Source organism: Sceloporus undulatus, chromosome 3 (assembly GCF_019175285.1).
Source record: "Sceloporus undulatus isolate JIND9_A2432 ecotype Alabama chromosome 3, SceUnd_v1.1, whole genome shotgun sequence".
NCBI classification, from domain to species: domain Eukaryota; kingdom Metazoa; phylum Chordata; class Lepidosauria; order Squamata; family Phrynosomatidae; genus Sceloporus; species Sceloporus undulatus.
The window spans coordinates 13,009,814-13,022,188 of record NC_056524.1 but is presented as its reverse complement, the minus strand read 5'-3'; the positions used below and the strand labels follow the sequence as shown (position 1 = coordinate 13,022,188).

The following is a 12,375-nucleotide window of genomic DNA, read 5'->3' as shown; positions in this document are numbered from 1 at the left end:
AAAAAGAAATGTGGACAAGATGGGAGAGTGTTCCCCATGATTCCAAACTCCTCTAAAACTTTATCTCTCTAGTTGGAATCTAGTTTTCAGTTTCTATGAAGCCTGATTCCAAGACAACCTGAATGCATCCCAGAAAAACAATTGGTATACAGACCCATCTTTGTTTCCCACTGTGTAAACAACAATAAAACACCTCACAAAAATTAAAACTCTCGTCCAACTCTTACTATTTTCTTCCTCTGTCTGAGCCTTTTCTTTCCCAGGCTTTTCACTTTCTTCGGTGATGGTTTCCATTTCCTTTGCTTCAATCCTAGAAGGAAGAAAGGAAGAAAAAAATCCACTCAAAAAACATTTGAGCGCTCCTTTTGCATAACTCCTTCCTCAAGAATTCATTCACATAACAACATTCACTTAAAAAGAAAAAACCTGGCAGATTCTTCTTATAAAAGAAACACTCTTGTCTAGATTGAGCCATCAAACAAGTATTCAAATACTATGCTTTGTGACATGGGACACACAGGTGAGCTAAGTACAGATCATGGGCTAAAGGCAGCCCCTAAGCACTTTTCTACCTCGCTCACCAAGATCAAATTAAATGAAAGCATTCATGAAATGTTGTGGTATGATCTTGTGACACAGCACTTTGTTGTCAGATTTCAGCAGCAAATAACAGCTAGACTAGTTTCTGAGTGGTCACCCAGCCACAGCCATTGACACCATCCTCCATCTTCAGCCCATGTAAGTCTGGCCCAGGGTCTAGCCTGGTCTACCAAGGAGGAAAGGAAGGAGCTGTCTCCTCCACTATTCATATAACCTACCTATTTTAAGATGACTATCCCTTATTCTCATCAGCATGTAAGGATGTGAGAGCTGGACAGTGAAGAAAGCAGATAAGAAGAAAATCATTTCATTTGAGGTGTGGTGCTGGAGAAGAGTGCTGAGGATACCTTGGATGGTCAAAAAGACAAACAAAGGGGCCCTTGAACAGGTCAAGACTGAACTCCCCCTGGAAGCCAAGATGGTCAAACTGAGGCTGTCGTACTTTGGCCACATCATGAGACACCCAAGTCTAAACATGAAATTCATTTATGTTTCATATACACCTTATATACATAGCCTGAAGGTAATTTTATAAACAGCAATTTTAATAATTTTGTGCATGGACCAAAATGTCTGTACAATGAACTATTAAAAAGCAAAGATATCGCTGTCTCCACCACCCATCTGGACAAATTTGGATTTTGGAGTATTTTGCAATTCCAGATAAGGAACGCTCAATCTGTATATATTTAGTGCACTGGACATATCTCTCTATGACCTTAACATTACTACTCCTGTGTTTTCTAACCTGGTCTAAGACATATGACTGGAGGAATGCAAACAGACGATGGCCAAATGTAATTTAGGACTGAAACAGACAAGCCAAAATAAAGCTGCTTCGGGTCACTTTGGAGGTATGCTGTTTAAATGACACACACATCTTAAGAGGCCAGAAGCTGTGTGAAAGCTGAGTTCCAGTCCTTATGACTGGCATGTGGCTTTGGCGTGGCTTCCAGCCTCTTAGGACGCATGCAGCATTTAAACAGCATACTTCCAAAGTGACTCAAAGCAGCTTTATTTTAGCCTGTCTGTTCAGGCCCATGGACTTCAAAGATTGGCCATGGCTGAACAGAGGTTTTGCATGCAGCGGATCCTTGACATTCCAATTAAAAATCCTTCCAATTAAAAAAAAACTTGGCTTTTTGCAGACATGGTAGATTGGAATTCTCAAATGGATGAAAGCCGGACCTAAAGTGGGCTGCAACACCAGCACATGCTTTTACTCACCATTGGAAGTTATGCAAATAGGAGCTACCATAATGTGGTGCAATTGTTGGAGTGTTGGACTATGACTCTGGAAATCAGGGTTCAATGTCCAGCTTGGCCATGAAACCCACTGGATGACCATGGGCAAGTCACATGTTCTCAGCCTGAGAAGAAGGCAGTGGCAAACCCCCTCTAAACAAATCTCCCCAAGCAAACCCCATGACGGGCTTGCCTTTGGGTTAACATAAGTCGGAAACAACTTGAAGACACCTATCAACAACAACAAATCCATGACACTTTTGGAAATGTGAGGCAGGGAACTCTCAAATCAAAAATTCTCTTCTCTGTCATGGCTTCAGGCAGTGTGAGCCTTTTATATCTGCCTCAATTCCATTCATACTTTAACTATAGATTGTAAGGCATGGTCATCAATAATCAACATATCTAGGCAACCAGATGATGTGTCCCCAGAAACTCGTAAGTGTCTGTGGCAACATAGAGTCCTGCATCTCCTCTCTCCCTGCAATCCCCAACATGGCGAATCAGAACTCTGCTGAACATTTTTTTACCTAATACATTTTCTTAGCTAGTTAGGACTTAGTGCAAGTTGAGACTAACTATGCAAAAGAAATTGTAGCATAAGCTTTTGTAGACTTGGTCTACTTCCTCAGATGCATGGAGTGAACTAGTACTCAGGAGGAATCCTTAAAATAAAACTGTATGAATAATCATAGAAATTCACAACTTGTGGGTATAGTGATGAGGTGACATGTTCAGTTTTAACTATGGGTGTTGGGGGAGAAAGGCAGGAGGAAAGATGTTGCCTAAGGCCAGGGTGGGTGGATGACCATATGAATGATGGAGGGAGTTTTAGAATATGGTGAGTGCAGGCTGGGTACCAGAAAGAGATGAGATATATTGGCTAACAGTGTTCTCATGAGGTCAGGGTGTTAACCAGTGTTATAATACATGTAGTGTGTCAGGAAGCCATTATCTCTGTTCAACTCACTGTTGATGGATAGGAGTTTATAGATTTGGGGGCTCAACAGACCGCCCCGAAAGGGCAGTCTGCAGCTGCCTGTTTTTATGGTGCAAGGAGGTCGCACCACCCAAATGGCCCAGCCTCTGTCAGGACTAAAAAGAACCCATTGAAAGTGTGCCATGCACCATTGGTGAGCCATTGGTGCACCATGGGTGCACTCATGCATACTGATGACACAAGCACAGCACAGCGACATTTGGAAATCAGTGCTAGCGGTGTGTGGTAGGGCTAGGGAGCATGCGGACACTCCACATTCCCGAGCTCTAAAATTGGCCCCAGACCGCTGCTTTCCGGAACTCTGTACTGGGCCATATTCTAATTCAGTTGTTTCCAATCTTCCCTTTTCAAGGTTCCTTGAACCAAAAACCTACAAAAGAAGATTGGAAACAGAAACAGCTGTATTATAATATATCCATAAATTCCAATCCATCAACAGTGGCAGCTACAGCCCCAGTGGTGAAATTGTGATGACGTGCAATAATAGCTGCTCACTGGTAAATTTGCATTGTCATTAATTAGTGTGATTGTGGCAAGAATGGGGCTTGTGTGATAAAGTCCCAAGTGTCAATCTTCTTCTGATTTCTTGTCTGCCATCTTCATCCATCTTGACTAAATGAGTTTGACTGACTGAGCCAAGACATAGGAAATGTTTATTTCAATGAAGATTATCAGACGGGGGGTGGGGGGGGGGGCAGGAGTAAAAGGCATACTCCTGGCAAAGTCATGTGATTGCACTGAAGACTTTCAGACATATTGTACTTATCCAGGACTTAACTCGTGATCTTATAGCACCTTTGAGATTAACTGAAAGAAATTGGCAGCTTGAGCTTTCATAGACTTCAGTCTACTTCCTCAGATGCATCTGATAAAGTAGACTGAAGTCTACAAAAGCTTATGCTGCCAATTTCTTTCTTTCAGTTAGTCTCAGAAATGTTCACGATCTCTCTACATACTGACTCCAGAGACTAGCATGGCTATATCTTTGAATTAACCCATGACGATCTAAGAATTCTCCAGTAACAAACCATTCACAGTGAAATCCCAGGAATAGTTTGTTGTTGGAGCATTCTTGGATCTTCATGGGTTAAGTCCTGAATAAGAGCGAAGTCTGAAAATCTTCAGCGTGATCGCACAACTTTGCTAGGCGTATGCCTTTTTCTTTTCCCCTGTCTGATAATCTCCAATGTCTTCATTAACCCCTTGAAAGTTATGTAAATTGACTGTAGTGATTAATTTTGTTTCTGTACTGTTCAGCTGTAACCTTGCTTTGGCATTTACCCTCCTTAACCTTCATCAATAGTCATTCCAAGTCTTTGTTATTTTCTGCAAGTAAGCTGCATTATCTGCATATCTTACATTGTTGATAGTACTGAATCGTGTCCCCAAATTAGGTTAAACAAATTGTCCAATGCCTTTAAAGTTCAAGCTAAAGCCCACGGTAGATTCAATGCCCCACAACATGGGAGCCACTGTTCCCCACTGCCTGGAAGCTCAGTGGAAAGGTCAATGACTCCCTCCTCTGACAAGCCCACTCTTGCTACTTTCAGCTGGTAGCCCAGTAATAATAATAATAATAATAATAATAATAATAATAATAATAATAATAATAAATTTTATTTATATCCCGCCCTTCCATGGATATGATCAGGGCGGCGTACAAAATATAAAAGCAATAACAATACAACATTAAAATCCAATAATCAGTTAAAAACATTACTACAAAACAGGAACAGTAGCTGTGTTTGAAGCTAGCTGCAGTTTCCAAGCAGTCTTCCACTAGCTGGACCTTGCCTATTTGCCAGCCACCACAAGAGAGAACGAGAAGAGTCAACACACAGATTAGATCAATGCACCTACCTTGGAAACATGACAACACTACTGCAGCGTGATTGTGGAGAAGAAATGTTCCTACCCGATAACACTGAATCTCCTGTCCCAGGCCTCTACAGCAGAAAAAGATGGTGTCAATACAACTTTTGGCAAATGTTTTTTAATCATTTTAAGCCCCTTTGAATCCCAATCTTGGAAAAAGATGGAAGAAGAAGAAAGAGGAGGAGGAGGAGGAGGAGGAGGAGATTTAATTAGCAGTTCTCACTTTACCCATCCCTTCTCTATCATGTCCCTCCTTTCTGCTCCCTTTAAGCTCAAGAAGCCCAAGCTATGGCATGCTCCACTGAACAAGATTCTCAGCTGTAGCTGCCATTACACACTCTTCTGGATTTCCTCTTAATCCTATCTCATTACCCCAGTTGTGAAGTTCCTTATGAGCTGAATGAAACAAAAGTTGAGTGAAATAACTAGAATCCTTAAACTTTGCTTCATTCCATGCAATACCTGTGAATCTATGAAAAACCTGAACTTTCCAGCACCATGAAAATCTTTAAAAATACAGAGATCTGTTCAGGAGGTATCTGAAATAGTTAACAAGCTGGGTCCAAAACTTCATTTACAGCCTTGTTTTGGTCTCATCAGATAACTGCCACTGATTAGCATCTTGTTGGGCATACACAGGCATAACTTAACCTTGATGTCTGGCTATATCTATTTTTCCTCTCTCCCTCTCCAGATGCATCACACACCCACTGAGCCCACCCCACAGCCTTTTCATGCCTGTCTGGGGCAAGGATAAATCACAGAAGCATCTGGGTATGTCCGTGTAGCCAGACATTAAATGATTACATCAGCCACTGTGGCTTCCAGAGAATCCTGACGGACCACGGCAGATATGTTGCTTTACACCTGGATACAGAAACATAGGCCAAAAACACACAGACCAAATAAAGTGGCTTCTGGTCACTGTGGGGCCATGGTGTTCAAATGACGCAACCCAAGCAGCTATAAGCTGCTTTGATGCCACAATCTGGTCCTTTGAACCGTATCAAAAACGAGCCAGAATAATCCGGCTCCGACGGCGGCCGGTTTGGGACTGTGGCAGCAACCCACTTTCAGAAGGGACTGTGTGGTTGTCATGGTCCCAGCATGATAGCGGCCGGAGTAGCCAGAGGCTGCTCTTTATCAGCTGTGTGCTTCGCCTAATAGACTCCTAGAAACATAGGAGGGCATTGAGTTCAACCTTCCCACTCCCTGCTCAGTGCAGGGAATCGGATAGAGCATCCCCAGTAGGTCTAGTCTCTTTTTGATGATGTTTCAGAGAAAGAGACTCCAGCATCTCTCTAGGTAATTAGTAACATTTGTTGAACTGCTCTTATACTATCCTGCATTCCCCCCTCCACTCTCTACCAGGCATGAAATGGCCATAGAGGGGGCTTCAGTCGGTCTACTGTAGATCTGAAGGGTGGTAAGTGGCTCAGTGTACCAGTAGTTCCACATACAAAACCACTACATTACACTGACCGCAGCCTTGGTTTGATCACTTTGTGATCAGCCATATCGATTTGTATAGGATGACACTTTACACTATAGTATAGACTTGCTATAAATCAAGTGTTACTATTATGATCATGAAAGATTAAAAAAATAAGACCAAATTAATAACATTTTAGTCTAGAATAAAATTACAAACCTACATTTGAAAGAGCTTTCACAAGATTACCACTTCCATCCATGGCCTGCAGAAAGTCTTTATAAAACTTCATTTTCACCCTGTTGTCCCGAACAACCAAAACGCCAATTCCTTTGAAAGTGAACTCGACCGTCTGCTTGGTGGCAATGGACCGCGAGAAAGACAGGAGCGTCTCACGGACACATCCTTCCACAGTCTCCCTGTTAAAGGGGCCCTCCAGGGACAACACAATGAAATTCAGATGGACCACTGGGATATCACCTACAGAAAGATTGTGGGGAAAAGAAAGTTGAAAGCAGAAAGAAATCTATACAAGAAACAGTATATCGAATGAGTTAAAATGTCAGAAGAACAGTAAGTCTCAATCCGGAACTTCTCTTGGGATAAAACATCAGAAGAACAGTAAGATTCATGTATTTTTCTCAAGCTAAAATGTCAAGAAAATGCTAAGGATTAGCCGCTTATTTCTCCAATAACTCCAGTCGAGCCAAACCACATTTTCTACTCAAGGATTTGTAGCCTCTGACCCAAATTCTCTTGTTGTTCTGACTGGAATACACCTATTAAATCCATTAGATTTATCTATATGTTGACTCAGCATTCAACAATTAATTGAATGAGCCTACTGTGGTCACCAGCCCAAGTTAAATGATAAACAGAAGCATATATTTATTTTTTAACTTGGGCTGGCAGTTAGAGTAAACCCATTCAGTCAATTGCACAAACATACAGACATGAAGGAAAATGCTGAACTGCAACTTGGGTTCTTACCAGGAGTGTGTATTTTATTCAACTTCAGACCATGAATCTGTGCAAGTTTCTCAGACAGAAGGAAAACAGGCCGCTGTACAATACGAGGCTGGCTAGCGCCAACTTCAAACTTTTGTCGGAGGAAGGAAAACGTCCCCAGCCCTGGTATTAAGACACCCTGAAAGAGAAGGAATCGTAAGCATTAGGACATAAGGTATGAGCTGGAAAGATCCATTACAAAACTTAGGCCAGACTCACATTTAGGTAGGTAAGGCACTATGCAACAATGTTCTATCTTATATTATTTCTGCAGCAGCCATTGAGAATGTTTGCATGAAACATACGACTTAAGAAAAAGGGTTGTTAGAGGACTCCTACCTAACTACGCATAGGACTACGGATTGAGACTGGAAAAAGAAATGTCAGTAGCTCAGGAGGATGGAGTCTCAATAGGAACTAATGAAAATCCTTTATGGTCTAAGGCCACTGGAATGTATGGGCTTTCATAAGTACCACTGAAGGAAACAAGAGGCAAGGCGATATAAGCCTTTCCTCTGATCCCCACTGGATCCCTGCTCTTCTTACATTCTATATTCTTCTCTCAGTCCCATAGCTTAAGGTCTCTAGGGGTAAGAAACTGCAGTTTTAGATAAGAGAATAGGCAGGTAGAATTAGGTGACCTGTGAGCCACAGGCAAATGGGCACAGCTTTTGCTTTAACCTTTCCCTCTACCTATTTTCAACTTACAGTATTTTCCCCCATTGGGAGGCAAAGCCCAACTCCTGCATTTTGAACAATCTGAGGTTTATTTTTGACCTAAAAATATTATTATTATTTCATAAGGACAAAAAAAAAAAAAAAAGGAAACCACATAGGAGGTTTTGCCTGTGGAAATTCTCATCAGCCTTGAGAGTAGAAAGCACACAACAATATCTACCATAGGGAATTATCTGCCTATTCCTTGCAAAAGAAAATTAATGCATTCATAATTCAAAGACAGGCCAAGACATTTTGCTGCCTGAGGCAAAGAACAAGATGACATCCTTCTCCTTTCCATATACCTTTTTTATATAGCAGGGTGGCTTTTATGTGGGGTGTGTGTTTTAGTTATGTTTTTAACTTTTTGTATGTCTTTGTGTTAATTTTATAGTGTTTTGTCTAGATGATTTTCATTGGTTTTTAAATTTGATTGTAATGTCTTTTAAAAAATTTTTAGCTTGTGAGCTGCCTTGGGTCCCTTCCTGGGAGAAAGGTGGCATAGAAATCAAATGCAATGAATTAATAAATACATATACTGAAGCCAACTGAACTTTGCTTCAATACTGGCATTGGGATAAGAGCTACAAGCACCTTATGGAAGGAGAGTTATGTACAATATGGTCTATACCATCATGAATACACCCAATTTCTTGATTTTAAGCTAAGCAGGGTCAGGGCAAGTTGGTATGATGGGAGACCATCAGTGAATACCATGGATCTCTAGGTAAGTCGGGGGGGGGGATCCTGCTTGAAACCCTAGAAGGCTCCTGGTAGTTAGAGTTAACAATACTAGGCTTTAACAAAAAGCCAACGATTTGATTTCACATAAGGCAGTTTCCTACCTTCCTATATAACACAGGAACCTTTGATTAATTCATAATGAAAGAATTCAAGCCGATAAATAAACATGAAATCTGACCTTATTCATGGAAAGCTGCTTTTCAACAAACCCAGAAACAGTGTCCCAGATGCTAAGGATCTCTGAAATGTAAAGAAAGGCATATTTATTGTACAACACTCTGGTCCAGTAAAAAGCGTGTCTGTGCCTTCAAGTCGCCTGTCAAACCGCAAGGATTTCATAGGGTTTTCTTGCTCAAGGAATACTTAGAGGTGATTTTGCCAGCTCCTTCCTCTGAAATACACTCATCAGCACCTGGTATTCGTTGGTAGCTTCCCATCCAAATATTAACGAGGATTGATCCTGCTTAGCTTCCAAGATCAGACAGGATCTGTTGACTTTACAGTTTACCATACCCTACTTGAAGGCGCATACACACAACTACACTAGTAAAACGAGGAGAAATCGCAATTGAAGTACTTTCTGTAAGGCTCTTTGCTTTTTAAATGAGAGACACATGCTTCCTCATGCAACTAATTTGCAATATTAGCTTGATATTTCAGCAGAGACAGTTGGCTTGATTTATGCCAATAGTCTTTCCAATTTAATTTGCAGAGCCAATGTTTTTGCTGTGAAACAATTGCATGTGGTGCTTCAAAAAATGTACATCTTCACTGGAAAATTTCCCAAACAATATTACAGGTGACTAGATCAGTACCTTGTGAGTGGCCCTGCAAGAGCGCAGCTGCCAGAGCAAGCCAGATTGGCAAGAGATACATACACAAAATAAAAATCTGCAGATTACCAGATGCAACTTAAGTGTAGAATTGATAAAATGGAATGGCTGTGTTCAATTTATTAGATTACATCAGATCCCTGTACAGTCATTTCTGACGTCTATAATCCTATGAGAAAGACATGCGCTGGGTGAGCAAGGATTTCAGGGCTTACGTGGGAGATCTGGTTTTCCCAGCATTTGTTTTTTAAAACATTAGAAGACTCCATGAGGATGCCCTCAGTTGGGCCAGCCAGAACAAGAACTGTGTGCAAGCTGAGGGACTGATCCTTTCCCACAGTCCTTGCATACCATTTCACCAGCAGAAATATCCTCTCTGAAGGCATTCCTATAATATCAGCTTCAAGGAAGCAGCTTTAGACTTGGAGATATCTAGACATTGGAAAGAATTCAAATATATGGCCGTGTCAGTCTGTAGAATCAGTATGCTGAGAGCTCTTGTAACATTCGTAAACTCATGCTGCCAACTTCTTTCTTTCAGTTAGTTTCAAAGGTGCTACAAGATCTCTCTACATATGTTTTGTTTTGTTTTGCAGTACAAATCCCAGAATAGGTATGGTGACTACCCTACCTAGGATTTGTAGTCATTCCCTCAGGTGAAAAACAACAACGAACCAACAAGCAGCATTTCCATGCCCTGCTTCTGCCCATCGCATAAGTGAATTATGTGCTATCTTTTATTTTTCTTTAAGCCCTTTATTTTTACCTTTCCCCACATCATCTGTCAGCGAATTTGATGGAATGAGTTTTAGAAATATGGGACATGCCAGTAGGCCTGGATGGCTTTGGTTTTACACATATACAGTCAGCCCTTCATATTTGCGGCTTTGGTTTTTGCAGAATTGATTACAGTCATCTCTCCTGATTCGCAAGGGATCCATTGCGGACCCCACACACACACACACACACACAAATCAGAAAAAATGCTAATATCCAAGCCCCATTGGATATAATGGCTGTGTACTCCTGCGCACATGCCATTTCTCCCTCCTGGCTTCCCATCTATGGAAATTCAAGACCACGAATGGGAAGTCTGCGAAGTAGGAGGGATGACTGTATTTGCGGATTATTTGCCTCTAAGCATTTGTAGGTCCTCCAGTGCAATTCTCTGGTCAACTTCTGCTGGATGTTGAGTAACAGAGTAACACTGAAGGTCCTAGAGAGATGTTCTATCAGGTGAAAAAATGTATTGTTTTATTTATGGTTATTCCACTTTCATGGGGGCCCTGCACCCCTAACCCTAGCAAATGTGGAGGGCCCTCTGAACATATATGTGCACTGTTGTTGTGTGCCTTCTAGTTTTTTCCAACTTATGGAGACACTGAAATAAACCTGTCACAGGGTTTTCTGGGGCTGAGAGTGTGTGCCTTGCCCAAGGTCACTGAGTGGGTTTCCATGGCCAAGCAGCGAATCCAACCCTAATCTCCATTCATTCAATTCATTCAAAAGTAATTCATCTGAAACCACTACAATACTCTGGCTCTCAGATATATATCAGTACATACCTATTTACTGTAAAATGCAAGGCATATTGATAGCAATGTATTGTTATAACAAGACAAACTTGCATTATATCATTAGCCTCGTGGTTAACCCGGGTGGGTGGGATCTCCAGTGTGTAACAATTTTTTCAATATGGAGCAGTGGTTTCAGCAGAGTTAGCATGGCATAGGGATTTGAGTGTTGAACTACAACTCTAGAGACCAGGGTTTCATAGAATCATAGAGTTGGAAGAGACCACAAGGGCCATACAGCCTAACCCCATTCTGCCATGCAGGAACTCTCAATCAAAGCATCCCCAACTGATGGCCATCCAGCCTCTGCTTAAAGACCTCCAAGGAAGGAGACTCCACTACACTCTAAGGGAGTGTGTTCCACTGTTGAACAGCTCTTACTGTCAGGAAGTTCCTCCTAATGTTGAGGTGGAATCTCTTTTATTGCTGTAGCTTGCATCCATTGTTCTGTGTTCTAGTCCCTGGAGCAGCAAAAACAAGCTTGCTCCATCCTCAATATGACATCCCTTCAAATATTTAAATAAGTTTGAATGCCAGCTTGGCCATGTAAACCCACTGGATGACCTTGGGCAAGTCACACTCTCTCAGCCTCAGGGGGGCAATGGCAAACCTCCTCTGAACAAATCCTGCCAAGAAACTCCCATGATAGGCTCACTGAGGGTCATCATAAGTCAGAAACGACTCGAAGGCACCTGGCAACAAAAACAAAATAGTTTGAGCATTGGGCTTTGGAGACCAGGGTTTGAATGCCAGCTTGGCCATGCAAACCCACAGGGTGACCTTGGGCAAGTCACACTCTCTCAGCCTCAGAGGAAAGCAATGGCAAACCCCCTCTGAAGAAACTTGCGAAGAAAACCCCATGATGGCTTGACTTAGGGTTGCCGTAAGTCAGAAAGGACTTGAAAGCACCCATCAAACTATGCTTTTTTAAATTGTAAGCCCCTCTGAGTCCCAATTTTTTTGGGGGAAAGTGGGATATTAATAATGATAACAACAGCAGCAACAACAACAACAATGAAGAAACAAAGTCAGCTTACCCTCTGAAGTGAGTTTGGGAAGTGTCAGGAACACATTCCTGCCTCCTTCAAGGATTGCAGCATGGATGGTGTCCAACATTTTCACATCCGGGTTAGACTGGATTGTCTTTGGAAGTTTGGAAGTGGGAAGAAAGTGGCTGTCACATTCCAAAAATTTTATTAATATTACAATTATTATTATTCCTAATCCCTTGATTTTAAAAACTTAAAATCCTTTCCCTCATTTCCCTGTGTCCCATTTCCCCTCCTCATCCATGCAAAAGAAACCAAAAGTTGCTTGAGGCCAAAAGAGAGAGAGAAGAAGAGCAGA

General features: G+C 41.7%; 1 protein-coding gene across 1 annotated transcript in view; it reads right to left on the bottom strand.

The window, feature by feature from the left end:
* Window positions 1–12,375, bottom strand: part of CCDC81 (coiled-coil domain containing 81) — a 35,554-nt gene extending 23,179 nt beyond the window's left edge. The window contains exons 1-6 of the mRNA XM_042456991.1: window positions 12,066–12,375; window positions 8,800–8,861; window positions 7,143–7,299; window positions 6,376–6,632; window positions 4,706–4,791; window positions 228–310 (exon numbers count right to left, since the gene is read on the bottom strand). Coding sequence (XP_042312925.1) covers window positions 228–310; window positions 4,706–4,791; window positions 6,376–6,632; window positions 7,143–7,299; window positions 8,800–8,861; window positions 12,066–12,144 — 724 coding nt within the window. The 5' untranslated portion in view covers window positions 12,145–12,375. The remainder of the gene's footprint in view (window positions 1–227; window positions 311–4,705; window positions 4,792–6,375; window positions 6,633–7,142; window positions 7,300–8,799; window positions 8,862–12,065) is intronic.